The 19752-nt window shown below is 35.6% G+C and overlaps 1 protein-coding gene across 14 annotated transcripts in view; it reads right to left on the reverse strand.

The window, feature by feature from the left end:
• The window catches only part of ZNF568 (zinc finger protein 568), an 82449-nt gene that overhangs the window by 36138 nt on the left and 26559 nt on the right, over window positions 1-19752 (reverse strand). For 8 of the 14 annotated variants that reach the window (XM_072747698.1, XM_026010208.2, XM_072747747.1 and 5 more), the window contains 2 exons: window positions 18454-18580; window positions 18091-18186 (listed from right to left, as the gene is read on the reverse strand). In XM_072747698.1, coding sequence (XP_072603799.1) covers window positions 18091-18186; window positions 18454-18580 — 223 coding nt within the window. Of the gene's footprint in view, window positions 1-3710; window positions 6481-18090; window positions 18187-18453; window positions 18581-19752 lie in introns of those variants that run through there. The other 6 variants (XM_072748014.1, XM_026010215.2, XM_072748119.1 and 3 more) reach the window with 1 other exon arrangement.

Genomic DNA, 19752 nt, shown 5'->3' on the forward strand with positions numbered 1-19752 from the left:
CGAGCCCGACGCGGGACTTGATCCCGGGACTCCAGAATCGCGTCCTGGGCCAAAGGCAGGCGCTAAACCGCTGAGCCACCCAGGGATCCCTTCTTCTAATGAGCCTTCTAATGAGCCCAACAGTCTTTGATAACTTTGTTTTCTGATACACTGAGAGGTCCTATGTTTTTTGTAACAAATGTCTGGTTTAGCTGCAATGTGATGAATGCAGTTTAAGATATCATTTACTGATATTGAACCTATCAGCCAAGTCTTTACAGCTCTACCTTGAAAGTATCTCAAGAAATTTGCTACTTCTAGTATTGAGAAGTTGATGTATTATCAACCATTATCACCCAGATTCAAGTGAATATTACCTCAAGCCTTTTGATTGGTATCTGTGCTTCCACACTTCCTCCTCTAATCTCTATTATTATTAGGTCCTTTAAGACAATTCCTTTAAAATGTAAGTCAGATTGTGTCAATTCTTTGCTTAAAGCCTTCCAATGGTTTTCCTTTTTTTTTTTTTTTTTACAAAACCTAAATTCCTTCCTAAACTCATCTTCAAGGTACTTAATCTGGCGCTCAATCTCTTTCTAAACTTCATCACTTACTACTGTCTTCTTTACTTTGACCATAGTGTCCTACTCCTTACCACTTCTTGAATATGTCTGGCATGGTCTTATTGCAGGGTCTTTGTGGTTGTTGTTGTTTTTAAGATTTTATTTACTTGAGAGAAAGAGAGAGAGCACAGAGGGGGAGGGAGAAGCAGAATCCTGGTGGAGCAGAGAGCCTGATGCAGGGCTGGATCCTAGGATTTCAGGATCACAACCTGAGCTGAAGGAAGACATTTAACTGACTGAGCCACCCAGGCACCCTAATCATTGCAGGGTCTTTGAAGTTTCTATTCTGTATAGTTAAGTGTTCTTTATCCAAATTCCTCCATGACTCATTCCCTTACTTCCTTTGCTCAAACGTCATCTTCTAGTTCCACTTTTAGTAGTGGAAAGCTACCTTATTTCAGACTGACTAATAAAAGATAATAAACTCTTGACTACATCTATTCTGCACACACACATACACATGCACACGTGCATGCACCATGTGAAGGCATCAGGGAATACCAGAAACAGACAAAAAACTGAAGGGGAGTTGACCTTTGAAAAAAAAGTATACTGTGAGACATTAGTATTTATACAGATTATCACATACTGGTACTTCCCAGCCTCTGTGGCATAGGGTAGCTAAAAGCAAGTAAAAAGCCACAATCTTATTGGCTTGAGAAGTGGGAGGATGAAGTTGGAGGCTGCTAGTTTAAAAAAAGAGTTAAATCCCAGAAAGGAGGGAGCTACAGAGGGAAGATTCAACGTTTACATAAAAATTTGGCCCAAATCTTTGATGCCTGAACCTTACAAATTTATGTAAATTCCAAAGAATCTTTAGAAATAAATAGCTAAAAGACGGAAGAGCAGATATTTCAGCTACTGCAGAAAATCAGGGGACAGAGATTGGATTTTAAATCCAGCCAAGTTAAAACTATTTATAGGACAAAAGTAAACATTCTCCAGAAAATTATAACAAAATTGAGAATCTCTGAAACATATCATTCACAATGTTCAGTACACAATCAAAATTACTACATAAGCAAAAATATAAGAAAGATGAGAAAGAGTCAAGAGAAAGTTATCAATAGAGAATGACTTAAGTAACTCAGATATTGGCATTACAAAATAGAGTATTTGTAAACTTGTATATGTGCATGTGTGTTAAAATATAAAAGAACATGAAGCTTAACATTTTGACAATTTTTATGTGTACAATTAAGTGGTCATAAATATATACATACATAATGCTATATAATCACCATTACTACTTTCTCATCTGCAACAGAACCAATTTACTCATTAAACAAACTCCATTTCTTCCTCCACACCCCAGTAATCTCAATCTATTCTACTTTCTCTATGAATTTGCCTAGTTTAGTTACTTCATATAAGTGGAATCATACAATTTTTGTTCATAGAAGAACATAAAAGTCTGGGTTGATTCATTTAGCATATTGTTTCCAAGATTTATTTACATTTTGTATGAGTCAGAATTTCTTTCTTTTGTATGGCTGAATAATATTCCATTGTATGTATATCTCACATTTTGTTTATCCATTTATCCATTACTGGACAGTTGGACTGTTTCCATTTTTTGGCTATTCTGAATATGCTGCTATGAACACTGGTGTACAAGGATCAATTTGAGCCCCTGGTTTCGATTCTTCTGGATGTCTACTTAGGTACAGAAATGCAGAATCATATGGTAATTATAGGTCTAACTTATTAAGGAACTGCCAAACTGTCTTCCTCAGCAGCTGTACAATTTTACTTTCCAACCAACAATGCACAAGGTTTCCAATTTCTTTCTTTTTTTTTTTTTTTAGGTTTCCAATTTCTGCACATCCTCATCAAACACGGGTTTTGTTACGTAGATAACACATGAATTTTGAAAACTATTTTTGAAAATAAAAGTCTACAAAAATTAGATGTGTTGGCAAAATTGGACTTAGCATAAAACCTATTAAAGAAGACGCTATGAAATGACAATACTCATTTAGTTACTTAAGTTTTGGTAAATTGTTTTCATGAAAATCCGTCCCTGCAATTTACAAATACAATAAATCACTGTCAAGCTTTAAAAAAAGCTAATAAAAGTCAAAATTGATACAGTCATGTTTGTATATCACAGCTGTAGTTTGAGTTGTTTTGTGAAATCACCTTCAAACAAATATAGTTACCATTCAAACATTCATTGTTAAAGTTCCCTTTTGATCAACAGCCCCAACTCTAATCTCCTTTTAAAGAAGGCACTAATGGTTTTCTGTATATCAAGTAATATTGTAGAGATACTGGGATAAAACATTACCTTAAGTAAGGGTTGGTTCATATACTATTATAAGGAATGAGATCCTTTTAGAACTCTGTTATTACTGCTCAGGATCTGAGACTACTACCACTTCCAACCAAAATGAGATAGGTCATATAAATCAAGGGTTGTGAAAGGAGTAAAATGATCTGTAGATTAAGAGCGAAGCTTTGTTACAAAATTTCTTATGGCCATCTCAAGAAAATAAAACCTATCTCATTTCAAAATGTTGTAATGATTAACAATGATATTAATGTCTATCCTGGTTGTATGGAAACTTACAGGTCAAGAAAACTGATCTCACCTAGTCAATTTCTCAGGAAAATCTTATTCTCTACACAATGACTCTAAATATATTACCTACTAGTTAGCTATGAATCTAACACAACTATTGTCAAATAATAAGAGACATACTGAGAGAGTAGGGATCATTAATAGACTATGATGCCCTAAAATGGCAAATAATACTTGATTTATCACACTGCCATCTGATTTTCAAATTTTTAATAATTACATATATACTTAAACCTAAGACATAATTGGTTAGATGAGTCACAATTTTAGAAATGTTAAAATGTGAAAAAAAGCATCATAAGATTGATAAAGTATACTAATTTCATATTATATAGTAAATAGGACTATCACTTCTAATTATTAATTTTCTGGAAATATTTTGGATAAAATGGTTCAACATCTGATATGGCATATGGATCCATCATAATATTTTTTTCTATGGGCACAGGTATCCCCTAGTCCACAAATTTTGAAAAATAACTACATAAACACCATTAAGACAAGACATCCATATTGCCACTGTGTATCATTAACTTTAAATTTTATTTTATATGCTATCAATCTTTTTTAAGGCATAAAAATTACAAATAAAGCTAAAAGCCCCCTCTGATCAACACCCTCAATCCTAATCTCTTGGCAGAGACAATACTAACAATAATTTGGTATGTAGTACCCTTCTAGTCCATCTTAAATACATACATATTTCAATAATAAAAACAATACTATTCTTTATGATTTAATTCCAACTTACATGAATGTCATTATACAATGTTTCATTTGGGGATCTTGATTTTTTTCACTCTATACTGTTTTACACAACTACCCATGTTGCAAAGTACAGATCTGGTCTATTATTTTTAACTACTGTATACTATTCCATTATTTGACTATATCACGTTATTTATCCATTACCCCATCAATATTTAGCTTGTTTTCAATTCATATATATATTTTTTATGGGATTTGTGAATTTCTTTAGAATGAATATACAGAAATTGAAAGGCAGGGTCCTTTTGTTTTTTAAAAAATGCTTCCCTGCCTCAAGGTGAGACATCATTTTTGTATTTCCTTCCAAGAACTTCAGTTTGGTTTTTTACATTCCAGTGTTCAAATCCTTTGGAATTCTGTTTCTTTATACATTGTAAGATTGCATGTAGTTTTTTTCCCCTCAAAATGGAGAACCAAATCCTCCAATGAATTTTATTGGCTGTCATTTCCCTACTGATTCATGATATCATGTCTAATATGCACCACATTCATGTATAATCATTTATTTATTTCTAGGCATTCTATCCTGTAAAATCTGTTTATTTAACTATCCATGCTCTAATACCACAGACTACTTAATGACCATTAACTTTTGTGTAGTATATGGTAAAAGATGTGTCCTCTCTGTTCTTTTTCAAAACTGTCTCAGAAATCCAGGGACTTCCATTTCACATGAATTTTAGAATCATTTTGTAAATATCCTAGAAGATTCTTGTTAGATGTTTGGAACTATATTAGGTCTATAGATTAATTCAAAGAGAACTGACATTTTTATGATTGGGGCTTTCCATCTCCATATATGATATCTCTCTTGATTTATTCAAGTCTTATGCCCTTCAATGAAGTTTTACAATTTTTCCATAAAGATTTTCATCTTTTTGTTTGGACCAATATGTTTCAAAAGTAAAGCATGAGTTGAATTTAAGAAAAGGCCTTCCCTCATTTAGTATACTCGGCGTTTCTCACCTGTATGCCCTCTCTTATGTATTGAAAGGGATGCTCTTTGAGAGAATGCTTTCCCACATTCATTACATTCAAAAGGTTTCTCACCAGTATGACTTCTCATATGTATAATAAGTAATGAGCATTGAGAGAAGGCTTTTCCACATTTATTACATTCGTAAGGTTTCTCCCCTGTATGACTTCTTACATGAAGAGTAAGAGATGAGATTCGAGAGAAGGCTTTACCACATTCATTACATTTAAACGGTTTCTCTCCAGTATGAATTTTTTCATGTTCAAGGAGATTTTGTCTCTGACTGAAAGCTTTTCCACATTGATTACAATGATAGGGTTTTTCTCCAGTATGAATTTTCTCATGTTCAGTGAGATTTGATTTCTGACTAAAGGCTTTCCCACATACTGTACATGCATAAGGTTTCTCACCAGTATGAATTCTCTGGTGTCTAATGAGGTTTGACATCTGAATAAAAGCTTTCCCACATTCATTACATTCATATGGTTTCTCTCCAGTATGGATTTTCTGATGTGTAATAAGATTTTCTTTCCTGCTGAAGGCTTTTCCACACTCGTTACATTCATAGGGTTTCTCAGCTGTATGATTTCTCATATGTACAGTAAGGGATGAACTTTGAGAAAATGCTTTCCCACATTCACTACATACATAGGGTTTCTCACCTGTATGACTTCTCATATGTATAATAAACACTGAGCATTGAGAGAAGGCTTTTCCACATTTATTACATTTATAAGGTTTCTCCCCTGTGTGACTTCTCATGTGTAGAGTAACAGATGACATTCGAGAAAAGGCTCTACCACATTCATTACACGCATAAGGTTTCTCCCCAGTATGAATTTTCTCATGCTCAATAAGATTTTGCTTCTGGCTGAAGGATTTTCCACATTCTTTACATTCATAGGGTTTTTCTCCAGTATGAATTCTCTCATGTTCAATGAGATTTGATTTCTGACTGAAGGCTTTCCAACAATCTTTACATGCATAAGGTTTCTCCCCTGTATGAATTCTCTGGTGTCTAATAAGGTTTGACATCTGAATGAAAGCTTTTCCACATTCATTACACTTATATGGTTTTTCCCCAGTATGAATTTTTTGATGTGTAATAAGATTTTCTTTCCTGCTGAAGGCTTTTCCACATTCCTTACATTCATAGGGTTTTTCTCCAGCATGAATTCTCTCATGTCTGATGAGGTCAAATTTATGACTGAAGTCTTGTCCACACTGATTACACTTAAAGGGAGTTAGAACATGGGATGAGCAATGGTAAAATGGCTTCCCATACTTACTATATTCATAATTTTTCTCTCTTATACAGTCCTTCTCATAACTAAGTAAATCTAAATTATGTTCCAAACCCTTATCAAGTGAGTCACATTCATAGAAGTTTTGTCTTGAAGTAAGAATATCTGAGCTCAAAGGAAATATTTTTGTAACTCTTTTACATTCAATGACATTTTCCTTAATCAGAGTTTTCTTGGAGATAGATGTGACTTTCCTCACAAGAGTTTCCTGTTGCTTCTTGATCTGTTCATCAACTTCCCAAACTTCTAAAATGGAGGACCAAAAATGATTACTTTTGAATTTTTCTGCTACTACACTATTAATAACATTCAGAAATTTGCTACTATTTGATTTTGATCAATAGTACTTTTGCATTTTTCAGCTACTACACTATTAATAACATTCAGAAATTTGCTACTATTTGGATTTGATCTTTTATGTTGATTCTAGTCTCCTAATATGAAAGAAATCCAAACTGCAAATTACCCTAGTTTCTAAGTTGTAAGATGTTAACTACTACAGAAATGGAGAGAAAACTGACATTGATAGGCCTAAGTAGCTTTGATTGCTTTTAAAGTATGCTTATATTAGACAGAAATAAGTAACATGAACAGAATAAGTAAAATGAAAGGGTGACTATATAAAGGACTGGATAGAGTCTCAAAATGACCAGAGGATAATACTAACATTTGTGGTTAAACACAGTGTCACAACTTAGGAAAGTGGATTGAATGTATGTATTTCTCCTCCTCCCTGAAATTCCATTAAAATGACAGTAAAAAAAAAAAAAAAGAGTTAAACTCACAAGAACAAAGGAAACAGGAGCGTAAAGAGGATGAAAAAGATATTTCAACAAAAGAATGGAGATGAAAGGCAATATAAAGAACTGTTAATTAATGGCACAGCTAAGAAGTTAAAGTAGTAAAAAGATGCGAATGTCAAGCAACAAAGTGATTTGGCTTCAAAACACTAGAAAAGCTAACAAATTAGAGGATTTTGGTACTCAAAAGGTAGAGATGCCTGAAAAGGATTAAAGTCTGAATAGGGAACAGTTACACTCCCCGAGGCAAGTATTATTATTAAGTACATCTTTCCAACTTCATACTATGTTTTTCCATCCTGCAAAGGGTGCATTCTATTTCCTAGACACGCTTGCATGCAGGGTTCTGAATGTGATTTAGATTGGTCATACAATATTTTAATTCAGAAACAAAATTAGAAATAAAGTGGGCATTTTACCTAAATACTATAACAAAAGTGGTAGGGTTCTAAAGCTTATGGCTATAGAGGCTTTTTCCTGGTTCAATCAGAAGCAATTTTTTTTCTTAAGATTTTATTTGAGAAAGAGAGAGAGCGAGAGAGAGCATGTGGCAGGAAGGGACAGAGGAAGAGAGAGAAGTAGACTCCCTGCTGAGGAAGGAGCCCAACATGGGGCTCAATCCCAGGGCCCCAAGATCATCATTTATTTGAGAGAGAGGGGGAGAGAGGGAGAGGGAGAGAGAGAGAGAGAGAGAGAGCAGGAGAAGGGGCAGAGGGAGAAGCAGACTCCCCATTGAGCAGGGAGCCCAACATGGGGATCAATCTCAGGATGCTGAGATCATGACCTGAGCCGAAGGCAGTCACATAACTGATTTAGCCACCCAGGCACCCCTCTTTTTTTTTTTTTAAAGTAAGCTCTACTCCCAACATGGGGCTCAAACTCACAACCCTGAGATCAAAAGTTGCATGCTCCACCAAGTGAGCCAGCCAGGTGCCCCATCAGAAGCAAATTCTTGATCGTAGTGGGGAAAGGAACTCACTTAGCAGCTCATTTTTCTGATATGACTTTGAGACTCATTCCCAAAAGCTTATCCTATAGTTGGTCCTTCAGTCTTCCCAGAGGTTCTTTAGGACATCTAATACTTTCATATAAATTAGCTGCTAATAAGCTCTTTTCTCCGTAACTGAATCTTTGCCAATACCTATACTCCTCTCACACAACCCACATAGTAAGTGGCCATGTATTCACCACCTGAGCAGGAAAAGGAAGACTTACTCTCTAGAGAAAATGAACTATAAAGGCTCTAGACTTAGGAACAAGTGAAGTAGATGTAAAGGAAGCCTCATACTAAAACACTAGGAATTATGTAAACTTGTCTATATTGAATGGTAAGACTTCCAGTCCCTTTCTGTTGCTTGTCCCTCATGAATGCTGGCATTTACCTTCAGGTAGGAGACAAGAAGATTAAAAACAATAGACCCACAGAACTGAAATTCTAGAATTGGCATTTACAATGCCACAAAAAATTGCTAGGTTCTACTCAAAAAGCAACAAAAACTTGTTAGAAGATTTTTAGAATTTTCTTTTTATCCTTTCATGCATGAAAATAAGTAAAACTAATGACACTGATGAATCCCCTATTTAAACAAACATTTGAGAGTCTCATTAAAATTAAAAATATATAGGAAACAAAGCAAACAGAAAAATTAGGCAAGTAGTAACTTTAGGAATGACAAAAAAATATAAGGCTATGTAATTAATAGTCACTTCTTGGCACAGTAACATAGTCTATCAACTAAAAGAACAAAGTAAGCAGTGAAAACCAAATCAGTCAAAAATTGTGATATATTCAAAGAAAAAGAAAAGGGGAAGTAGTGGTGGTGAAGAGTACTAAACCTCATTTTTCGTTAGTATCAACTTAATAATTAGAAATTACCAAACAGCAGCATATTCAGAGAAGACTAACTTCCATCTTATCCCTAAGACATTGATTCCTCCACTGCCTGACAGATAAGCATTTTTATTAATTTTGGAGTTATTCTTTTTTTTTAATAGTATCTTATCTTATTTTTTTTTAATTTTTATTTATTTATGATAGTCACAGAGAGAGAGAGAGAGAGAGGCAGAGGGAGAAGCAGGCTCCATGCACCGGGAGCCCGACGTGGGATTCGATCCCGGGTCTCCAGGATCGCGCCCTGGGCCAAAGGCAGGCGCCAAACCACTGCGCCACCCAGGGATCCCCTGGAGTTATTCTTATATTCTCTTAAAATATATATATTAAATATATATCCATACACATATGCCTCTCCTACTCTTTATTTAAAAAGTAGCATATTCTAAATGCTGCTCTGAACATTGATTTTTTTCCACTTATATATCCTGAATGAAAGCATGACATCTCAGACTTTTTTGTAGTTTTGACATTGGAATCATGTGTATGTTTTACTTAACAACAACAACAAAAAATTATATCAAAAAAGGAAGAAGAAAGCCAAATATAACTCTTAAAAATTGAAAACAAATGGAAATGAGTAAATCTACCTATGAAGTTAGGGCCATAATCACTTCAAGTGACTTTAAACACAGTAGAGTTTGACTATATCCTAATGGAGAAAAAAAAAAAAAAAAAACAACCAAAAAAATCTTAAACTATATTCAGTAGTCTTTTTCTTTTTTTAAGATTTATTTATTAATTTGTGTGCGAAAGAGAGTGAGCAAGCATGCAAGCTCATGTGCACAGTGGAAGGCAAAGGGAAAGGGAGAGAGAATCTCAAGCAGACTCCACACTGAGTGTGGAGCCCATGCAGGGCTCACTATCACCATTCTGAGATCACACCTGAGCTGAAACCAAAAGTTAGTCACTTAACTTACTGTGCCACCCAGTAATCTTTTTCATTATTAGTAATGTTGGTATTTTTGTTAATATTTTGTTAATATGGTATACACACATACACATACACACATATATAAAGAGAAAGAGAGACAGATGAATTTGGGCCCCCAAATTGGACATTTGGCAATGTATGAAAGATCTGGAAACATTTTTGGCTGTCACAACTTAGGAAAGTGGAAGGAAAGGGGACTGGTGCTCCTAGCACCTAATAAGAAGTCACAGAGGCTGCTAAACATTTTACACCCTACATAAACATCCTACAACGTACAGGATAGTCCCCTACACCAAAGAATCATCTGGGCTCAAGCAATGCCAAGGTGGAGAAATATATATAGATTAAGCAAATAAATATTTTAATGCAATAAGGAACCAAGATTTTCAGTATAAGAGATACAAAACAAAACAAAAAGGTAAGTAACAACTCTGCACTTTTTAATTTGAATTGGATGTATCAGTATAAATACATGTATTTTTTTCTTTCTAAAAAGTGTATTTTCCTAGTTTTGTCCACTTACAATTTCTTTTTTTTTTTTTAATATTTTATTTATTTGTTCATGGGAGACACAGAGAGAGAGAGAGGCAGAGACACAGGCAGAGGGAGAAGGCGGCTTCATGCAGGGAGCCCGATGGGGGACTCGATCCCGGGTCTCCAGGATCACACCCTGGTTGCAGGTGGCGCCAAACCGCTGTGCCACCGGGGCTGCCCACTTACAATTTCTATAGGCAATGATAACCTAGTACTAATGAGCAACTATTATGCCCAGATTGTGGTTTCCAAATCATTTCCCACTAAAGGAGATAGGGTTTCTAGAGCAATAGTTATTTTATGTCTGGAGCAGGAAATTTATAAAATTAACCAAAGAATCCTCTGGCTAATGATATGACCATTTGAGCTTTAAAATAAATACTATATATTTGTTAACAATATGAGCTGATTAATAATATATATAAAAATGTTTAAAATATATAAATTTAAAAAATAAAATATATAAATTATGTTAAAATATATAAACACATTCTTTTAAATGTCTTTCTATATATATTATTTATATGCACTGAATAATATAGTATTTATTTTGATGCTCATTATATAAATTTATAATGATTTAACTTGGCAAACTGGAGATTGCTAGGACACCAATCATTATTCTCAAAGTTTTTGAGTGGCTTGGTCAGTTAAGTGTCTGATTCTTGGTCTCAGCTCAGGTCTTGATCTCAGGGTCCTGAGTTCAAGTCCCTACTTAAAAAGAAAAAGTTTTAAAGGAAAGGAGTCAAGTATTTCTCTTTCCTGACCTGTAATAACTGTATGTCAGGGTGATCAAATAGTTACTGACAGAGTTCTTTTATTTTATTTTTTTTTTAATTTTTTTTTAAATTTATTTATGATAGTCACACAGAGAGAGAGAGAGAGAGGCAGAGACACAGGCAGAGGGAGAAGCAGGCCCCATGCACTGGGAGCCTGACGTGGGATTCGATCCCGGGTCTCCAGGATCGTGCCCTGGGCCAAAGGCAAGCACCAAACCGCTGCACCACCCAGGGATCCCTTTTTTATTTTTATTTTTTAAGTAATCTCTACACCCCATGCAGGACTTGGACTCACAACTCTAAGATCAAGAGTTGTACAGTCCACTGACTGAGCCAACCAGGCACCCCTAGAATTCATATTTATGGGAGAAGTAAAGCTAATAAAAGCAGAAGGAATCTCTAATAAAATAATAGATCTAGCCAAAGATTATCAATGGCTGCTAAAAGCCTTAAGTGAAAGTTTTTTTTTTTAATAAATTTTTATTTATTTATGATAGTCACACACAGAGAGAGAGAAAGAGGCAGAGACACAGGCAGAAGGAGAAGCAGGCTCCATGCACCGGGAGCCCGACGTGGGACTCGATCCCGGGACTCCAGGATCGCGCCCTGGGCCAAAGGCAGGCGCCAAACCACTGCGCCACCCAGGGATCCCCCCTTAAGTGAAAGTTAATATGAATCTTCAAAATTAATGGATCCTGATTCAGAACACATGAATTTATTCACCAATCTTTTTTTTAATTTTTTTTTTTTAAGATTTTATTAATTTATCCATGAGAGATAGAGAGAGAGAGGCAGAGACAGGCAGAAGGAGAAGCAGGCTCCATGCAGGGAGCCCGACGTGGGACTCAATCCCGGGACTCCAGAATCACACCCTGGACTGAAGGCAGGCGCTCAACTGCTGAGCCATCCAGGGATCCCCCTACCAATCTCTTTTTTTTTAAGGTTTTATTTGTTTTGAGAGAGAAAAGAGCAAGACTGGGGGGAAGGGCAGAGGGAAAGGAGAATCTCAAGCAGACTCCATGCTGAGTGCAGAGCCTGACATGTGGCTCAATCCCACGAATTTGGGATCATAACCTGAGGTGAAATCAAGTCAAATGCTGAACTGACTGAGCCTCTATTCATCAATCTCAATATAAAAGTGAGATAAACCAATCTGATAAAGTGCAATATGACGTACACAGCTCCATCAACAAAGTATCCTTGCCAAAGAACTGAACTTGAATACAATAAGGCCAGGTTATAGGGAAAATGGGATATAGGAGTATGTAAAACAACATGAGGAAGCAAACTGCCAAATCCTGTATGTGAGACATTCTAGAGCAGGGGTTGGCAAAAAATAGCAATAGATTATTTTTGTGCAGCCTGTGAGCCAGGAACGTTTTTTACATTTTTAAAGGGTGTTGAGAGAAAATATAAGACAGAGACCTTATCTAGCCCACAAAGCCTATTTATTATCTGGCTTTCTAAAGAGAAAAATTGCTGACCTTTATTCTAAAAGACAAATGGCCTGGATTCTATACCAATAAAATGTGGGGGGCAAAATGGGTTGCGGGCAAGGGGGGAGGAGAACCTCTTATGAATTAAAACTAAGAGATATATCAACCAAATGCAATGTGCTAATCTTTATCTAGATCCTGATTCAAATAAATGAACCATAAAAATATATTCTTGAGACAATCAAGGAAATAGGAACAGAACTAAATATCAGATGAGAGTAAGAAATTATTATTAATGTTATTAGGTGTGATAATAATATTGTGGTTATTTAAATAAATTTTGCTTGTTAGAGATATATACAATAGTATTTAAAGATGAAATGTAAAATAGTTCACAAACTAAACCAAAACGAAACTGGGGGAGACAGATAAACAAATCTGGCAAAATGCTGAACACTGTTGAAGCTAAGTATGAGGATTCCATATATTCTATTTTTGTCTATGTTTGAAAATGACTATGATAAACATTGTTAAAGTATATTTATTTAGAAATAAAGGTCAATGCTAAAAGAAATAGCTAAGTAAATTGAAATGAAAATAATTCCCTAAATGAGGTAAAATGTGAGGTTAGAAGAAGGGACTGTCATAAGCCTTGTATTTCTATGTTTTTAAAAAGCAAGTACATGTATTACTTTGAGAAAAATTAAAAATACATATTAAAAAGGAAAGAAATAATATAAATGGAAAATAATAACAGTAGTATTAGGTTATAGAAGCAAATTGTAACCCAAATTTTCATTACTTTCACCAAGATTAACTGTAATATGATCCTAGGAAGTTTAGATCTTACCCATTCTGCAGACGAGAGGCAAATTATCTTTATAAAGTTTTAATTCCCTTATTTCTGTATAAAAACACTTGAAGCTTAGGCTGTCCAAACTAAATCCAGCCCCAAACTGGTAATAACGATGGAGACAGCTTTAACTTTGCATCTAATTGCCAGTCATTCTCTCTTTTTTTTTTTTTAAAGATTTTATTCATTTATTCATGAGAGACACAGAGAGAGAGAGACAGGCAGAGACACAGGCAGAGGGAGAAGCAGGCTCCATGCAGGGAGCCTGACGTGGGACTCGATCCCAGGTCTCCAGGATCACGCCCTGGGCTGAAGGCGGCGCTAAACCGCAGAGCCACCCGGGGTGCCCTTAATTGTAAGTCATTCTCATAAGTGCATAAAGAACAAGGCATATAAATATCCAATGATCACAAGGCAAGCCATCTTTGTTTAAGATATGATTCACTGCATTGTTCTAATAGCAGGTACTATCAGTTTATCCTATGTTCATTTCTAGACACTAAAACTACCCTAATCAGCAAATTCAGTTGTGTTTTGCTTTTGTTCTTTCTTCATGGCTGACATACTGTTACCTAAAATAATAATATTCTTCTCTACATCATTAGCTCTATAATGGTTTCTCTAGATTCAACCCCAGGTAACTTAAAATTCACATAATTAGACACTTTTTAATCTTTATATTCAGTTTTCTTCTAAGTCCCTGCCTATAAACAACCGTTGTATTGTAATCTGAGTGCCAACATACATAAGGCAAAACTACAGCTTCAGTGATTTAAAAAAGAGAAAAAAAACTTAAAATAAATTTAAAAATAAAAAAGGGAAAAAATTGAACTAAATTGCCCATAAAATTTTATAAATACAAAAGAGGGCATGAAGGTTAGCAAACTTCAGACTTCTCTGACTCATGTAGATAACCCAACCTCCATTTCACTTATCCTTTAAAGTCTACCCTTTTCCAATCAGGCTATGCTTCAAGTTTTGCCCCATGAACATGTCATACTAATTTTACTCTCCAAACTTTTATGATTTGGTTTTCTTTTAATGTTATGTTTTTCTCATTTTTACTTATTTATTTTATTAAAAAATATTTTTAGAAAGAGTGCACACACATGCAAGTGGGGGCAGAGGGAGAGAGAGAGAGAGAGAGAGAGAATCTTAAGCAGGCTCCACACCTAGTGCAGAGCCCAACAAAGGGCTCAATGTGGGGCTCCACCTCACAACTCTGAGATCATGACCTGAGCCAAAATCAAGAGTTTGACACTTAACCACTGAGCCACCGAGGCACCCCTGTTCTCATTTTTAAAATAAATCTAAAGAATCTACAAATCTCACAGGAAAACAACTTTAATGCCAAGGTCGCTTAAAAATTTTTTCCAAAAACTTTCTCTATCTTGTTATTCCTTTTATAATCCTCCTCTTAAAATTTTTAAGGTATTTTCTGTCTGATTCCCTTATTTGCTAAAAAACACTTCATATGCAATTTAAGATTTCAACAATATCTCATGTGACTCTGCCCTTTTTAACCTGACCTGAATAAATCCTCTACATTTACTTTGAAGGTCTTGAAATAAATATTTTATTTATTTATTAAAGATTTATTCTTATTTATTTGAGAGAGAGTGAGCACATGAGCAAGGGGAGGGGCAGAGGGAGAGAGAATCCCATGCAGACTCCTTGCTGAATGTGAGTCCCATGCGGGACCCTGAGACCATGACCAGAGATGAAATTAAGAGGCAGACACTCAACCAACTGAGCCTCTCAGGCGCCCAAAATAAATATTTAAAACAGCAAAAGCAGTAAGAAAAAAAAAAAAATCTCTCCAAATATAGCTCTGTACCAATCAATTCATGAGTCATTACATGAAGAATAAGATAGCCCTACTTTTGGTGGATTAAGTCTCAGAAATCAAATATATAACCAGTATGTTTTAAGACTCCAAATCACTGTGGTAGACATAAAGTAGAAAGTTAAGTCAAAAATGGAGGTCGATCTATAATGGCTATGAGTGGTGGGGAGCATTTATTAGAAATTGAGTTCCAAGTTAAATAACAGAACCAGAATAGGTAAGAACCCTCATAATTAAAGGCAAAGATGTGAAGAGTTTCACAACACTAGAGACATTAAATGTTGCCACTCCTGTAGTTAAATACTGACTAAAAGGCAAGAACACACCTATGTCATATAGGCACATAAAGGAAAAAGGATCTTTATGTAATTCAGAATGGCTCTGGATAATGTCCAGTGAGGGCTGAGAAAAGAAGTCACATAAAAGACATTTCCTAAAGGAACAGGAAACAAACAATAAAGAGGAGCTAAGGAGATAACAATCTTTTAGAGAGGAGCAAAAAGAAAGACATTTCCAAGAAGGGTGATCCATGGGATAAAATATAGCAGAGGAACTTCCTGTTTCAATATGGTCAAATTAAACATCTCTGTCTCCTCTCTCTCTGCAAATATGAAGAAGAACAAAAAGAAAATATATCTTCAGGGAAACTAAAAGGCAGCTAAACTCCAACTCCAGAAAATAAAGACAGAGCAGGGGATAGATCGGACCAGGTAGGAAAGAAACATGGAGAATGTGGCTGTTCTCTTCTATCTCAGACAGAAAGCTGAATAGTAACAGAGTTTCCTCCAAACAGGAGGCACACTCTATGGGCAGAATGAATTAGTTATTTTTTGCAACAGTGGGATCCAGATGTGTTGGGACTGGTAGCAGGAACATAATGGTCTTCATCTGGCCATATGAAATGGTAGGGAAAACAAAGCTAAATAAGAAGATGCAGTCATTATTCTTATATAAGCAATCTGTTCGCATAGCAGAATAGAAGAGATACTGTATGCTAGAGGAAGCATGCAACTAATAATCTTTGATTCAGAAAGAGTGAAGGGCAAACCAATGCTCAGTACAAAAACTTGAATGAGGGATCCCTGGGTGGTGCAGCGGTTTGGCGCCTGCCTTTGGCCCAGGGCGCGATCCTGGAGACCCGGGATCAAATCCCACGTCGGGCTCCTGGTGCATGGAGCCTGCTTCTCCCTCTGCCTGTGTCTCTGCCTCTCTCTCTCTCCCTCTCTCTGTGACTATCATAAGTAAAAAAAAAAAAAAACAAACCTTGAATGATAAAGGAGGCTGGTAAGAGTGACAAGGGCTTCCTATTTACTCAGAGCATTTTTCTGGACAATCTTCAATACTCTTCTGTAAATAGTGGGTCCAGCAAGAAATAATCTCATTTAAAGATGAGTGACAATGATTGTAAAAGGAATCTGCATCAGCTCTATATAATAATGCTAATTAGAACCAAAAAACATGAATATACAAGTTGAAATGAAAAACTGATACTGACTGATCAAGAGACCACAAAAGTTCTAAAGATTTAAGGAAAAAGAAACCCAAGGGCCTTGAAGGCAAACAAATCAAATAATCTATGAGGGGAACCAATCAGGCTTCAGATGTCTCCATGAAATAGTCAAAGCCAGGAGACAGCAGAGAATTATCTAAAGTCTTCAGAGAACTGTCTACCAAAAAAGTATGGCTCAAGAATTTTACACACAGCCAACTATTAACCAAATAATAAAGGGTAAGAAATATTTTCTTATGTGCAAAAACTCAAGGACTCTAGTTTCCACTAAATTTATAAATTCCATGAGGACAGGACTTTATTTTGTACACTGGAACATGCTAATGCCCCAAACAGTATTTTACCTTTATTGTTAGAACTATAAATTTGGTCTTTATTGTTACAACTATAATCTACAAGATATAAAAAGATAAATGATAAATCTTTCTTTTATATCTTCCACTTGATCGTTGATGTATATATAAAAGCTACTGATTTTTATTTGTTAACTTGATATCCTGCCATCTCATTGGATTCTTTTACTATTTGTTATACCTTTTCAGTTGATTCTCTTGTGTTTTTCAGGAATACAATTTTACCTTAAACTAAAGATGAATTTATAGATTCCTTTCCAATGACAAACTGAAAGCACAGTGATGAAAGCACCGGGATAATGTATAGTACTGATTTTTTTTCTCTTATCTAATACTTAGGTATAAACTTAATATACAAAAGCTATAAAGGGAAAAGTTGGAAAGCATTTCTGAAGGATACAAAGTAGATATGAACAAAGAGCAAGTTCTTTAATAGAAAATCTCAACATTCTAAAGATGTCAAATCTATGAAAGTTAGTTTATGGAATTAACTTTCAAAATGGAAAGAAACTGAAACAAAATCTAAGTGTGAAACAAACAGACTTTTAAATTATTACACATCTGTGAAATACTGAATGAACAAGGAAAAAAACTAAAACTACAATCACAAAGGAAAAAGAGAGTTTAAGGATCACAGAGGGACAATAATCCTGAAAGTGAGGCTTTAAACAAATTAAAGAAGGTTGGCATCCTGAAATCAGATGGAACTACCAGCCCCTTAAAATTTGGAAAAGGAGATAGTTCCAGTATAGGAACAATATAGTATTTGGAAAGGTCATAATAATCCAATCCATTCATACCATTTGTCCCCTTAGAACACTACAGCCTTTAAGAAAAGTTTGGAAAATGTGAAATGGTATCAACCACATGAACAATTGTCCTGTGGCTTTCTCATTCAGAGCTGCTTTTTACTTATTCACCTGGACAGTGCCTCCCAAGCATTTCTTCCTCTATCACCCATGGCTCCTCTTCTTGCTCCAACTTGAAGATCACATCTGGTTTGGTGACTTGATAACCTATTATAGGAAACAGCAAAGAACTTGGATGTCAATGCTGAAGACAACCATCGACACCTTGGGCTGAGTCTTAGTGGCTTGAGGGCCCATGAAGGATGAGGACAAAGGAATTTCCAAAGTGAGACAAAGTAATCAGGCTTTACCCTGAATATGAATACATAGAATCATGTGAAGAAAAGGAAGGCTAAATTCACCTGGCAAGTTAAAGTCTTCATACACTTCAAAAATGGAAAGGAATTCCATGAAAAATTGCAAAGCTACCCTTACCCACTGTGACTAGGTTGCTGTAGTTCTCTAGCATCACATCCCGGTACAAGTTCCTCTGAGCAGGTTTCATGTGCTGCCATTCCTCCTGGGTGAGGTCCACAGCCACATCCTTAAATGTCACTGTCTCCTGTAAAAACCAATACTAATTAATATGAAGTCATCAAACTTAGATGCAGTGGTCAAAATATGTAAGAACTATGTAGCTAGTATTCAGGGATCAGAGTTCATTAAGAACCATATATTTAGTCTTCACGTTTACCTAATCTTGTACTACACTGTGAAAGAAAACAAATCATTGTAGAAATAAGCTGTAAGATGCTGACTTTTAACTTAGCAAACTTAAGCATTCGTCATCTATTATACAGGAAACTGAAGATAGTGGTCACTGATTTGTACTGGTTTGTGACAGAATTGAAAGAGTTAGACATGACTCACAGGTAACTGTCTCAGAACCTATCCAAGTGACTGTGTGGCCTAGTGAGAAAGGGAACATGGAGAAAGTTGGGATGGAAGAGAAATAAGGCAGGAGGAATGAGGAGAGATATGAAAATCTGAATGTGCAAAATTTGAAATTTCTATAGAACTTCCAGATGGAAATATCCAATATGCAGTTAGAGGTATGAAGAAAGATAAGAATTAGCCATCAACCTAATATTGACAGCTGAATCCATGGCTGAAGGATAGGAGTAATTGTAGAAAACATACATAGTAAGTAAAGGGCCAAGGACAGAATCAAAAGTCAAGCATCAAAGAAAGGGACTCAGGTTTTTGTTTCTTGTTTATTTATAATTAGAGGATGAGAAATGACAGCAATGTAACAGAGGCCAAGAAACAAATGATAAATTTCTGGAAAAGAATGTTATTTAGTCACATATATCTAACTCTTCCCCTCCATTTAAAAACTTCAATATTCAAATCATGAAATAAGGAAAAAATCTTTAAGGCTCTAAGGCAAAAAAACACACATATTTCATATTTGGGAGAATTCAGTACAAATGAGGAGTGCCTGCGTGGCCCAATCAGTTAAGTATCTGCCTTGGGCTCAGGTCAGGATCCCGGAGACCCGGGATCAGGCTCCCTGCTCAGTGGGGAGTCTGCTTCTCCATCTCCCTCTGCCCTTCCCCTACTCATGCTCTCACTGAACATATGCATAAGTAAACAAAAATAAAAACAACTCTTAGAGAAAAAGGGGTGAGAATCAGTATTCAGAATTATTACAATATATAAGGTAAGTGTTCAGTTTTTTTAAAAAATTACAACAGGAAAAGAAACTGGAGAGGGAAATCCATACACTGATAA

This window comes from Vulpes vulpes, chromosome 1 (assembly GCF_048418805.1).
Source record: "Vulpes vulpes isolate BD-2025 chromosome 1, VulVul3, whole genome shotgun sequence".
NCBI lineage: Eukaryota > Metazoa > Chordata > Mammalia > Carnivora > Canidae > Vulpes > Vulpes vulpes.